Below are 14,477 nucleotides of genomic sequence, written 5' to 3'. Positions count from 1 at the left end.
ATGGAAATTGACTTTGGTGCTTATTTATTGTCATGGTTTATGAAGTACATTCCAGGATATGCTTTTTTCCCCCTCTCTTACACTTTAACACATCTTCTTGAAATGAATGCACCATCCTATATTCTGTCTGTGTCGTGGAGAGCCATCATCTGGAATGTGTATTGCTTTCCAATACACTTGCATGAAGGGTAGTATTTCTGTAGTATTTCTGAGTGTGATCCACTCAAGAGCAATTTGAATTAATGAAGACAATTACACTGATTAAAACTCTGGCCTAAATGCAATTTAGCCTTTTAGCTCAGTACTATCTGCTGACGATACCTTGCTTCCTGTCAGGGGCTTTGGGTATGAACCTTACCTTGAGAACTGTTTTCTATTGTGCTGAACCACATTGCTCTCCACAATGGAGGCAGTTGTGTAACTACACAGCAATAGGCATTAAAATCTTCCAGGTGTTGAGACTTGACTAGTTGCACCTTTTGTCTTCAGATTTGATGAGCCTTAAACAAGGACCAGTGTCATTAATTTATAATTCCACTGCATCTTTCGCTCTTTCTCTCTGTGTGTGTGTGTGTGTGTGTGTGTGTGTGTGCGCTTGCACACGTGTGTTTCAGGAGCCTGAATGAACTGCGGGTGTTGATGCTAGAATCTCCTCGTCACTCTCCTGGAATGGATCGTGATATGAGTCGTGAAGTCCACAGAGCCGAGTGGAGAGTGAAGGAACAGAAACTACAGGATGACATCAAAACCCTGCGGGAAAAACTATTGCTGCTGGTGAGACAGATGGATGGCAGATGGATAGATTCATGACAGACATCCCACGTTGTCAGCACATTTTATTTTTACCATTCGTTTGGTGATATGTTGTAATGACTTGTAATGATAGTTTTTTTCCTTTTTTGTTTCTTTTTATTTGTGAGTATAGTAGAGTGAGGGCTATAAATGTTTAGGAGAGAGAAATAGATTGGGTACAGGATAAAGAAATGTAGCAAGTTGTACTTAAACTTGGGTTTCCCATTAGAGTGTCACAGAATGATTGCTATTTAATTTTCGACTATACAATTTCCATCAGTGAGGTAAATAGCATTAATGATTCACTTTTTTTATACTTGTAAATTATTTTTAATTTGCACGGCTTCCATACCTTAGGGTCAGGAGAGGTCGTCCCCTGACCACCGCCGGTACTCAATGATGGACCCGTCTGCTTCAGACACTGAGGTGGGCTGTCTTCGTCAACGGCTGCTAAACACAGAAGAGGCTCTGAGGAACGCTCTAGAACACAACCAACACGTGGACCAGCTAGTGCAGGCTATGTGTACTCGCCCGGACAAGAGCCAGGTAAACACATAACCGAGCACACCTGAAAGGGATTGTTCACCCAAAAACTATTTTGCTCTTACTATTTACTCACCCTCATGATATCTCAGATGTGAATAACTTTCTTTCTTCTGCTGAACACAATTTAAGATTTTTTGGAAGAATATCTCCGCTCTGTAGGCCCATACAATGCAAGCGAATGGTGGTCAGAATTAATTGTACATGAATGCAGCATAAAAGTAATCCATGAGACTTTAGTGGTTAACCCTTTGGGGTCTGAGGGCGTTTTGGACATTTGTGCTTTTTCAGTTCCTTAAAACATATGAATGGCTAAAGTCTGATAACACTGTATTCAGCATAAACTGTGCTACAATAAAATGTGAGCAACATGTGTGTACATGTTTGTATTTGTGAGAAAATAACATTTATGCATTTTAAGTAATTGAAATAAGGCCATATAACACATACTAAACATTTGTCCACAAGACTTTTTAGAACTGGATCTTGTAGCTTAGAATTTCTGCTACAAAATGGTGTAAAAACCATCCTGAACACTAATTCATACAAAACAATATAGTAATTAAACTTTTGTAAGACACTTTTAGTGTTAGAAAGGTCATGTGTGAGGAGGCGTGAACAATCATGAATATTGATTGTAATTCACACCTGAGGAGACAAAAGACCCCTCCCCTGGGCCTATTAATGAGTAATGTGACAGAAAGAGAATGAATATGAGGAGACTTAATGATCAAAATCAAGTTTTAAGTTAAAATAATTAATCGGACTATACATTTTCTTTAATAAAGACTTTACTTAATTTTAGACCTACACTACCATTTAAAAGAAGTCTCTTCTGCTCACCAAGACTGCATTTATTTGATCCAAAATACAGTAAAAATAGTGATATTGTGAACTCTTTTGACAATTTAAAAGAACAGTTTTCTATTTGAATATATTGTAAAATGCAATTTGTGATCAAAGCTGAATTTTCAGCATCATTACTGCAGTCTTCAGTGTCACATGACTCTTTTAACCTGAACACATATTTGCAAGCACAAGCATTGATGATAATGAGGCAGCATAAACACTAGTTAAAATATAATCTAAACATTCATATTATTCTTATATTATATTACATATCATATTTATATCATACAGCATACAATTTATGCTCCTCTTCTGAGGAAAATTTTAACTCTTCATCACTATCCAGGAGCTTTCTTGCCTGTGTATTGTGCGTCTTCCAAACACGTAGAAAAGTGAATGAATTTAGTTTTTACAGCATAGTCGGGGGCGTTTACCATTTGCATTGATCACCTCAGCACATTACCGTATGAATAGCACCCTGTGAATCTCCTCAACCACCACCAGTGGTTGCAGCGACGGCAGCCATAGTGTGCCAGAACGCCCACCACACACCAGCTATTGGTGGAGAGGGGATGGTAGAGTGATGTAGCCAATTCAGGGATGGAGATTATTAGGAGGCCATGATAGATAGGGGCCAATGGGGGGAATTTGGCTAGGACACCGGGGTTAAACCCCCTACTCTTTACAAGAAGTGTCCTGGGATTTTTTTTAATGACCACAGAGAGTCAGGACCTCGGTTTAACGTCCCATCCAAAAGACGTTGCTTTTTTACAGTATAGTGTCCCCATCAATATACTGGGGCATTAGGACCCACACAGACTGTAGGGTGAGCACCCCCTACTGGCCACCCTAATACCACTTCCAGCAGCAACCTTGGTTTTCCCCAGGAGGTCTCCCATCCAGGTCTCCCAGCCAGGCTCAACCCTGCTTAGCTTTAGTGGGCAACCAGTCAAGAGCTGCAGGATGATATGGCTGCTGCTGCAGAAGCAGGTGAAAACCTGGCCAGCAGGAGCGCTCTCTGCTTTTCAGGACTGTTTTGAGTGTACTGACTGGCACATGTTCAGGGAGGCTGCAACATATGGCGACTCTACCAACTTGGAGGAAAACACAGCATCAGTTGTATGTGACAAAGATGCCTTCCTTCCAGATGCGCTGAACGACTTCTATGCTAGGTTTGAAGCACAGAACGACGTGGTGGCGAGGAAGACCACCCCTCCTCCCAACGATCAGGTGCTCTGTCTTACCACGGCTGATGTGAGGCAAACGCTACGTAGAGTCAACCCACGGAAGGCTGCTGGACCAGACAACATTACTGGCAGAGTGCTCAGAGGATGTGCAGACCAGCTGGCAGATGTTCTTACCGACATCTTCAATATCTCTCTGAGCAGTGCCGTCGTTCCAATGTGCTTCAAGGCCACCACCATCAACCCCATGCCAAAGAATTCTCTCACCGACTACTGTCCCGTCGCACTCGCACCCATCATCATGACGGGCTTTGAGAGACTAGCCATGAGGCACATTAAGACCCAGCTGCCCTCCTCACTAGACCCACTGCAGTTCGCGTATCGTCCAAACCGTTTAACAGACGATGCCATCGCCACCACCCTCCATCTGGCCCTCACCCACCTAGATAAAAAGGACGCATATGTTCGAATGCTTTTCATAGACTTCAGCTCAGCATTCAATGCAGTAATTCCTCAGCACCTGATTGGAAAGCTGAACCTGCTGGGCCTGGACACCTCCCTCTGCAACTGGATCCTGGACTTCCTGACTGGGAGACCTCAGTCAGTCTGGATTGGGAACAGCATCTCCACCACCACCACACTGAGCACTGGGGCCCCCCAGGGCTGTGTGCTCAGTCCACTGCTGTTCACTCTGCTGTCTCACGACTGTGCAGCAATCACAGCTCGAACCACATCATTAAGTTCGCCGATGACACGACCGTGGTGGGTCTCATCAGCAAGAACGACGAGTCAGCATACGGAGATGAGGTGCAGTGGCTAACGTGTACTGGTGTAGAGCCAACAACCTGTCGCTGAATGTGGACAAAACAAAAGAGATGGTTGTTGACTATAGGAGAGCACAAAGTGACCGCTCTCCACTGAACATCGATGGCTCCTCTGTGGAGATCGTCAAGAGCACCAAATTCCTTCTTCCCTCCATCAAAGACATTTACAAAAAACACTGCATCCGCCAAGTAACCAGCATCGTGTATGACACCACAAACTCTTCACCCTCCTGCTGTCTGGCAAAAGGTACCGAAGCATTTGGGCCCTCACGGCCAGACTGTGTAACAGCTTCTTCCCCCAAGCCATCAGACTCCTCAATACTCAGAGACTGGACTGACACACACACCACGAGTCCTGAGTTGCACTTTAATTATTGTCACTTTATACCTGGCTGCTACCTCCATAACTGCTATGTGCATAGAACACTATCTCATAGTATGTTATGTTTACATTTGGCATTTTTAACCTCTTCCCAATCCTGTAAAATTAGCCTAAAACGCCTAATCAAGGCATACCCAAAGTAAATTTAAAGCTGTTCTTGAACCGTTTGGAGTACATGCATGGTTTTGGTCACATTTGAAAGGGGACACTCTGAAGTTTTTTCTCCAGCAGTCAGAATTACTGTAAGTGCTACTGATTTTGAGTAATAGAAGTTTGAACACAATGAAATAGAATTTTCTTTTTCCGCCTGAAATTTTTTTTTGCATACAGATGCCTGCAGATGACTATAACTTGTAGCTATTAGCTTGAGAACACAATGGGATCACAGCATGAATCCTTACCTAGTCCAGGTTCAAATGTTATAACAATATCATAAAAAAATGAATATTTTACACATGTTTTTCTAAGGGTACACCAAAAGGTCACTTTGGAAACCTAGGACAAAAAGGCTGCAACTTTTGAACGCTTCAACGTACAGTCATAATTGTGGGCTCTAATGAAAGATGACACTTAGAGCTATCATATTCCATATCCAGATCCACTATTAGTTTTGCTGACACAGAGTAACTGATGCATAAACACATTAGAGTGCCTTTTCCCTTCTTGAAACTAAATGTTGTGCATATAAAAGAGTCAAAACTAGTGCTATGGTGGACAATTTGTTTATATAAAAAATACACAACAAACTATTTACATTAATTTTTACATAAAGTATTTACAAACCATTATAAAATTGTACATGTTTCTAGCAACATGCCAGTCATTGTAGCAGTCACATTTGTGTACAAAGCACATAGGCAGAACACAGGAAGAGTACTTCACTGGTGTCTTTGCATGACACTGCCTGCACTTCAGACGACCAGCGGTGCAAGATTTGGTGATGTGCAACAGCCTGTGATGTGCTCTTCGTGGAGCAGGAGATACGGGTCTGGCTGTGGATTGAGACCCCAACTCTGCCATGCTCCTCAGCAAGGGTCTCTCTGAAAGCCCTCCTCTCTTGATGAGGTGCTGTCCTGCTGCTCCACTTTATGTGGCCGCTTGCTGAGTGGGGGATAATAAATAAATGTAATTTACAAAGCTAGACACAACTTCTCCATCTTTTCTGTATTCTATATATATATATATATATATATATATATATATATATATATATATATTAGTTTTTCTTTTCGAGTGTGTAAAAATGTATTATTGTATGTATATTTACTGTAAATACTGTATACTTTGCCAATGTACTATGGAACAAAGAGATGGGCCTACACCTCCCCATGAATTCAGCACTGTAACAAATAGATGGCCCTACACCTCCCCCACCTCCCCGCATTGTAACAAATAGACTCTCAAACACAACATATATTCTTATTTTCAACTTATATTTATTGATTTATTTACTATATATATATATATATATATATATATATATATATATATATATATATATATATATATATATATATATATTTTACAGTAAATATACAAAACATCTATATAGCATGTCAATAGATCTGAAACAAACAATGAACTAAAAACACGCACAAACGGTTCAAACACTCACTGAGGAAACACACGACAAAGGGTAATTACAAAATGTGTATTCATTATTCAAACTAAAGCTTATTTATGCGGAATATACAGTAATATATGTTATAAACACAAGAAAACACTTACTTGTCCAGAGCCGTGTCTCATCTCTCCATCTGCCTCTGAATCATCTGTATTGTTTTCAGAAATTTCATCTCCAAACTCAGAATTTTGACAATGAATGCCTTCTTATATCACATCCTGGGGTGAAAATCCTGTTTTTCAGGTCCGTTTCACCATATTTAAATCGCCAAATGTGTAAACAGTTCCAAAGCAGCTCTGCATGCATTTACGCACGAGGCGCACAGCAGGGGTAAACTTCGAGGAAACTTTGCGCACAGGAATAACAGAGCCGTCATCTGATAGTTCCACTAAAGCCGCATATCACTGTTTTCAGAATTTCATTGGCTATCACGATGCGTCAGTCATTTCCACTCTTCAATGTAATTGGTTTGATCAGTAAACAAAGGAAAGTGGGTATGCCCTTACACTCGACACAGATGGTGGTTGGGTATTGGAGGCTGTGGACAGGACATGGAAGCTCCTATTGGGTCAAATGAGGTGTCAATCGAAAGGCCAGAGTGCGTGCTTCCATTTTGATACCGGATATAGGAAATGTTTACATCTGAACTGAAGTTATTACCGGTAATATGTGAAAGATTAGGCACAGCTGCCAGGTGCTTTGAAATGATGCAACAAGAGTCTGTGGATATTTATTGATGTAATACTGTGATTTGGACTAAACATTTTACTTGATTTGATCATTTGGACATTTGACAATGAAACAACACCGTTTTTGTCGGGAAGTTATGGCTCAGTGTACAACTATGAGGCATCATAGGTGAGTTGCCTAAATTTTGTTATTGGTTGTTTATATGTTGGTGGTCTGACAAAGATATAGATTGTACCTGCTGTTGTGATTGTATCTTAAAATGGTTTATATCAATAGAAAATCAAGAAATGTAGCTTTCCAAAGATATGTGGCATGTGTACCAATGTAACACACAGCTGTTTTGTTTATCGCATACTTTTATTTTGTACATTTAAGGGCCCGTCCGCGGGCCTAGATTTCCATGGTGTTAAAAACTGTCATCTTTTTGCAATAATGTGTACTGGTCGGCACTGCACTGTCGCTCACTGTGCCTATTGTCCTGTTCATTTTTAGAGATGTATTGTACTGTCCCGTACTTTTTGCACACGTTTGCAAGTGCACTTCATGTAGAAATGTTATTTAGTCTGTGTAGTCTCATGTGGTTCCGTGTTTGTGGCTATGTTTTTTTAAGTAGCACCATGGTCCTGGAGGAACGTTGTCTCGTTTCGCTGTGTACTGTACTAACTGTATATGGTTGAACGACAATAAAAACCACTTGACTTGACATTTTAAGCTTTCTTTAGACATATGTTTCATGTTTGTTTGATAAGTATTCTCGGAGTTTCAGTTCATTTTTGTGACGGTTTTTCAGAAATATGCTTGTGAACCCGGAGACTGCTGACAGCTCACCCTTTTTATTTTCTTTATTTTACAAAAGCACAAGGTTTTGTTGTTATTGTGAATGTACACAAATAAAAGTAGACCCTTTATAGTCTCTAATGATGTCTTACATTTATCTGTATGGCTCAAAATGACGGAGTATTTTAAGTTGTTTCCGCTGTAATGACGAAAATATCCAGCAGGACGCACCAACGCATCCGTCGACCCCAGAGGCTTAAATCCATGTCATAATATGATAAGTGTGGGTGAGAAACAGATCAACATCTAAGTCCTTTTTATCATAAATCTTCACCTTATACCAGCCCAACCAGTAGGTGGCTTTATCCACGGAGTATGTGAATCTCCAAAAAAGATTGTGGATGTGAACGCGGTAGTGGATAGTTATAGTATTTAAACACTGGAGTCATTGATTTAACCACTAAAGTCTTACAGAATGGATCACTTTTATGCTGCCTTTATGTCTTTTTTGGACCTTCTGAGTTTTGGTCACCATTCACTTACATTTTATGGACCTAAAGAGCTGAAATATACTGCAAAAAAGCTTAATTTGTGTTCAGCAGAAGAAAGAAAGTCTTACACATCTGGGATGGCATGAGGGAGAGTAAATAATGAGAGATTTTTCATATTTGGGTGAATTATCCCTTTAATAAGAAGAGGATGTTCGCATACTTTTGGCTATGTAGTGTATCAGTTCATTTGCTCCAGCTTTATTGTCCTGTAAACTATGGTTGAATTAACCCAGCTTTGCTTTCTACAGGCACATGTTAGCGCAAATTCTGCAAATGGAATCCATCAAGAAGACGCTTCCTTAACACTGGAGGTTAATAGTTCAATGTCTAAAAATCATAAAGCATCTTACTACAGAAAGAAATTCAGTAATTTTTATGTTGCTCCAAACCCTTATGACCATTTTTCCATAGAACTAGGGATGCAAATTATCGATTAATTCATTAATCATTAGTTGATTAACCTTATCGATCAATTAACGATTAACTGATAAGCGGCTATTTTCCTGAGAATGTAAATTTCTCACAGTATCAATAGTGTCTTTAACATAAAAAGTATATTGCTTATATACTGAATAAAAATGCATGCTATATTGCTCAATTGATGTTTTATTCTAACAGTTGGGACAGATAATGGCATTTATGTATTTTAACAAAATAAATTATGCACAGAAAATTAAAATACATTAAAAAAATAATTGTGCACTGGTTCACCTCTTGCGATTTAATTTTACTTGCGACAGTAAAATTAGAGGGCGTGCCTTGGAACAGTCAAATGAAGATATAGGCTACCTCTCCTGAAACAAAAACATTCCTGTCTCAATGTGTTTTGAATAGGCTCCTGACCTAGACCCCTATATTTTTGTTTAAGAAAATAAGCATATTAACATGGTCAGGAGTAATTCGTGTGCGCAGCCTGTTTACAGTGAGGCCAGCTGCTGAGAATACACGTTCAGATGGGACAGACGTGCCCGGTATGCACAGATATCGTCGTGCCACATTTGCCAGCCTCGGAAATCTTCCTTCATTGAATCCCTCACCATCAGTGGTGCTAACTGGCATCATATCTTTTTCGATCATGCCGCAAATCCTCTGAGTAATGCCCTCCGCTTTCCTGTGGTCACATACTCGCCTTCCCACCACAGCAGCGATTGTAGGTTGAGAAGACGACAGACTTCCTCCCTGCAACACGGCTGCATGCAAATTAAGAAGGTGGTATCTTAACGAACTCGTAGAGCTGTTGTACTTAATTGTAGTACCGCAGAGTTTACATTTGGCGTCTTTGTCATCATTAATTAATTTGAAATGCTCCCACACTCCACTCCGTTTTGACCGCCTCATGTTCGTTTCTTTTTGCCGCATCAAGTTTTTGTCGGGCTCTCATGAGTCGCCGCCGTGAGAATCTCGTGTCACGTTCGCAATGCCGATAATTAATTTTATTTAATCGAGTAAATTCTTGTCGACAATTAATCGATAATCGATTAACCGTTTACATCCCTACATAAAACACAAAAGGAGATGTTTGCAGAATGTGAGCCCCAGTCACCATTTACTTTCATTGTATGAAAGTGCAATGAAAGCTAACATTCTGCTTTACATCTCCTTTTGTGTTTACTGGTTCTACGGGTTTGTGTTCTAATGATTTAGAACAACATGAGGGTGAGCACACGATGACAGAAATATAATTTTGGGTGTCCTAACTAGAGATGCACCGATAACACTTTTTCTCTTCCGATCCGATATCAGAAATCTCAGTATCGGCCAATACCGTTCCCGATCCAATACCAGTGTTGTTTTTTGCATAATCAGTTTATAATATCTTTACATTATTGTGTGGAAATAATTAGGAGTACTATTTAATATGTAAAGAAACACAAACCTCAAACTACACATTATTTCAATATAAATGTATAGCTTATTAAGAAACACTTATTATTAACTAGTACACTGGATAATGTAGCAGCAAAATTAACAGTAATTCCAGTTTAAGTCATCAGTAGAAAAGAAGCTAACTTTTTTGCTACTTTATCAGCTTGTATCTGGACTTCTCTCTTTTTGTTCAATTTAGTTGTAAGATATCAGCTCAGTTTTCATTCACAGTTATTTTTTTGGAACCCATTCAACATAAATATTATTATAATTTGTAAACAAATGATATATAATATAATATAGTAATGTATCTCAATCGTGCACCTTTAACTTTTAAACCCTCATGCTTTTATTTTGACATTCTGAACTTTCCAGGACGTCTGTTTGTTGTTAAGTTCACAGTAGTTTAACTAGCTTCAAATTCTGGTAAAAAAAAAATGCACCTCCAGAGCCATTGTAAATGCATATTATCAGTGAACTGAACTTTTGAGCATATACATCTGAGATGTTGTTCGTGAGTCGTGCTCAAATATTGCGCACCGCTTGAAGGCCAAAATATAGCCGCAAATGTGTGTGTGTAAACAGAGCAGCGCCATTCACTGATGCGCTGGATCTGCGTGTGCATTTTATATATTTACTTATTAAACACAGCCTTTTGTGATTCACAGAGCTATTGCACGTCTTCAAGTGTCTTTGAATAAAATGCACAAGTCATATGAACTACTTTAATTGTCTTTTAATTGTTCTTTTATGTACTTTTTGGAGCTTGACAGTAACGAACATGACTAACACACAGTATCGGATTTGGATCGGGCTTGTCAGACCGATACCTGATCCATCTAAAAGCTTCAGTAACGGAGCCGATACCTATCCAGGTATCGGATCGGTGCATCACTAGTCCTAACCCTTTGTCATTGTCACTGAAATTAAACATGTTCATTAACTATGTATTCATATTGAAAATTTGTCTGCAAAACCCTATGTGTCTTCTAGGGAGAACACTGATGAGGGCTAAAGCAATTCTCAGATGTTTTAAGGAAGAATGGAGGTGTATTGCTAAAGAAGAAGAAGCCAGTTTGATGCCTAGACCTTTGGACTAATGCTTCTCTGGACATCTTATTTTCAGTTTACAGTTAACAACAAAACAATGACTTCATAGATGAACAAACAGAAACCACTTATTAAAAAATATCTAAAACGATCTGAGATGCTAAAAAAGTGTTTTTTAAGGTCATTGTACAATTTCTGACAACTGACACCGACCCTGTAGACTACCTCTGAGATGGACATTGATATCTGACTTTCAAAATGGGTGAGCAATGATCAGGATGCTTGAATCCTCGGAAAAACAATTCTCCAAGTTTGCTGTTGCAGTTTAGAAAATTATTTTGGCCTCAATTTTTACCTGATTAATTTATTTGCCATTTACCTTCTTTTAGATTAAATAATCAAAGAGAGAGACTGGCCAACTCCCTGCTTAGTGTTTAAAGGAATCAGGCTCGCCACTCTTCCTAGATACTGTAGGAAACAAGTAAATCAAAAATGCAGGCTCTCATACTGGAATCCATATCTGCTCATTTTTGTGTTTCCATTGAGATATGAATTTTAAAGTATGAATTATACAGTATTCAGCCACCATGTTAAACCAAATTAGCAAGTTAAGGTGCACCATAAAGTTACAAGAGCCAGTCTTGCAGTTTTAAGTAAACATTAGTGCTTACCATTGTTTTATTATGCAATATTAGTAGACAAGTACCAACTCTCAATATGTAGTTAAATTCAATTCAACAATGAGCTAACCACTTTCACTTGTTGTTTTTAAAACTGATGCAGTGTAAACCCCTGTGCTGAATCATTTCATTGATCTGTTATGTTTTATTTCAGGTGTTGGCAAATTAGGGTTGCAGTGTTTTTTTGTTTATTTACACTAAAGGGAGGGACTACATGCATAAGTGAGGATTTTGGTTGAATTTAATTGATGTTCTGTGGTTTTCATCTTTCAATAAGGATTTTCTTGAAGTGACATTTTGTTCAGCAAATGTAATATGTTCCATTATAGGTACAGACTCCTAATATATTGCTTCTTAAATATATTGCTTTCGAAGTTTTAAACAGGATTAAACTATATTTGGATAAAAGGAAAGGACACGTTTTAGCCTATACACTTGTAGTACCTTCCCTCACAAGAACAAATATTTGATTCTGTGAAGCATCCATTGAGTAGGTGCTACTCTAAGATCAGATTGCCCTTTGTCCATACTGATTTTTATAATTATGAACTACAGATCAGATCCAATGTTAAAACAATACAAAAACAACCACAGGTGGAACTGCTATCCCATAAATCAAGATATTCACAGTGGTAATCAAGATATTCACAGTGGTAATCTAGAAGCTATTCTCTCCATTAAAAATCGGAAAATCTTTTTTGGTCTTAAAGAAACTTTATACTCATGTGATTGTCATTCCAAGCGAAAAAGAAATAAATTAGTAAAAATGATTTGTAATCCAAAAAAAGAGGGAAAATGATAGGGCTGGCCCCAAGTTTTGCATTTGAATTTGCTTCAAATTGCTGTTGGATTCAAAGATGCCTTTTATCTGTTGGAAAACAGTTCATTATTAAAAATTGCTGTATGGTTCCTGAGAATCAATAATTAAACATTAACAAAACAGAATCTTATGGCGTATTATTTGTATATGTAATGTTTGTATAATCACAATTTCCCACCTCAGGCCCAACGTACCTGTGCCCAGTTGCAAGTACTACACACCTCTCAAGTTAAAAAAGAAAAAAATACCTTCAGTTGCAATTGTAAAGGTATAATAACGAAGGTTTTTCTTAAAAGGTATAGTTCAGCCAAGATTGAAAATTCTCTCATCATTTACTCGCCCTCCTGGCATCCCAGATGTGTATGACTTTCTTTCTTCTGCAGAATAGAAATTAAGATTTTTAGAAGAATATCTCAGCTCTGTAGGTCATCACAATGAAAGTGAATGGGTGCCAGCATTTTGAAGTTCAAAAATCCACATAAAGGCAGCACAAAATTAATCCATACGACTCCAGTGGTTAAATCTATATCTTCAGACACAAAATGATAGGTGTGGGTGAGAAACAGATAAAAATGTTTTAATCATAAATTGTTCTCCCTGCCCAGTAGGGGGTGATATACACGAATAATATGAATTACCAAAAACAAGAAGAACATGAAAGTGAGTTTGACTGAGCAGGGGGGAGAATTTATAGTAAAAAAGGACTTAAATATTGATCTGTTTCTCACAGGCACCTATCATATTTTTCTGAAGACATGAATTATACCACTGGAGTCGTATGGATTACTTTTGTGATGCCTTTGTGGATTTTGGAACTTCAAAATGCTGGCACCATTCACTTTCATTGTGATGACCTACAGAGCTGAAATATTCTTCTAAATATCTTAATTTGTTTTCAGCAGAAGAAAGAAATTCATACACATCTTGGATAACACGAGGGTGAATAAATGATGAGAGAATTAAAATTTTTGGGTGAACAGAAGGGGCTTAAGTCAGTTGGCTTTAGTGCTAAACCGTCATTGATATTATTAGATTAGTGGGTAAATAAAAAAAAAATTCAACTACTACCTTGTTACAGCCTTGCAAAGTATAAATAGTTTTAGTTATAGTTAAGAAAAATGTCTCAGGGTTTAACATTACAGGGTTTAAGGTCAATACAATGGCCCTAACTGAATGGCAAATATTGCAGCACACCATTCAGCAATATATTTTGTTCAATGTGTCAAGAAAAAATGTAGTTTGGCATTTTCCCCCATTAGAGTTGAACTTATTGAGCTTGATGAGGCCAATATTAATGTAACAACAACGGAATAATGACAAAGTTGTGCACGCACACACAAACAGCTTTTATGATTGTATGGCACCCTTTTAAAGGGGAAAATATCACAGTATAATTGAACAAAGCGGGGGACAAGGACAAATCATTTCTTCAAGAAAACAAAATGCAAACATTAATCAAACTGCATAATGCAAGCTTGATGTTTTAATTGCAATAAAAGCAAGATTTTGTAGAGTTAAAATGTCTGAAATCCAATGAAATGTAATTCAAATCGGCTGATATTACAGTGTTTTCTTTTAAAATGTATTTTACATTACACACACTCACTTAGAGGCAGAATACATGATCAAATCATGTGAAAAGTTCTGATCTCTTCAGAGAATACTATACACACATTGTTTTGAGCAGTTCCCGCCATTCATTGGTGTATGTTTATGATTTCATGTTTTTTTTATTTACTACAAACTATGTGTTTTGATAAGCATACTAATATTCTGTGGAAGTAGCTGTTTTCTATCGTGACAACAGGGGGCAATCCTCTGCTTCTTCTGCACTAATAACTAATA

The 14,477-nt window shown here is 38.2% G+C and overlaps 1 protein-coding gene across 4 annotated transcripts in view; it reads left to right on the top strand.

Annotated features, from left to right (window-relative positions):
* The window catches only part of LOC127643197 (CAP-Gly domain-containing linker protein 2-like), a 53,318-nt gene extending 40,568 nt beyond the window's left edge, over positions 1-12,750 (top strand). For 3 of the 4 annotated variants that reach the window (XM_052125827.1, XM_052125824.1, XM_052125823.1), the window contains 4 exons: positions 615-774; positions 1,150-1,338; positions 8,465-8,527; positions 11,076-12,750. In XM_052125827.1, coding sequence (XP_051981787.1) covers positions 615-774; positions 1,150-1,338; positions 8,465-8,527; positions 11,076-11,087 — 424 coding nt within the window. In that variant the 3' untranslated portion in view covers positions 11,088-12,750. The remainder of the gene's footprint in view (positions 1-614; positions 775-1,149; positions 1,339-8,464; positions 8,528-11,075) is intronic. The other variant, XM_052125825.1, reaches the window with a different exon arrangement.
* Positions 12,751-14,477: the final 1,727 nt, after the last annotated feature.

Source organism: Xyrauchen texanus, chromosome 4 (assembly GCF_025860055.1).
Source record: "Xyrauchen texanus isolate HMW12.3.18 chromosome 4, RBS_HiC_50CHRs, whole genome shotgun sequence".
NCBI classification, from domain to species: domain Eukaryota; kingdom Metazoa; phylum Chordata; class Actinopteri; order Cypriniformes; family Catostomidae; genus Xyrauchen; species Xyrauchen texanus.
The sequence above is the reverse complement of the archived record's forward strand: the minus strand, read 5'-3'. Positions and strand labels throughout refer to the sequence as shown.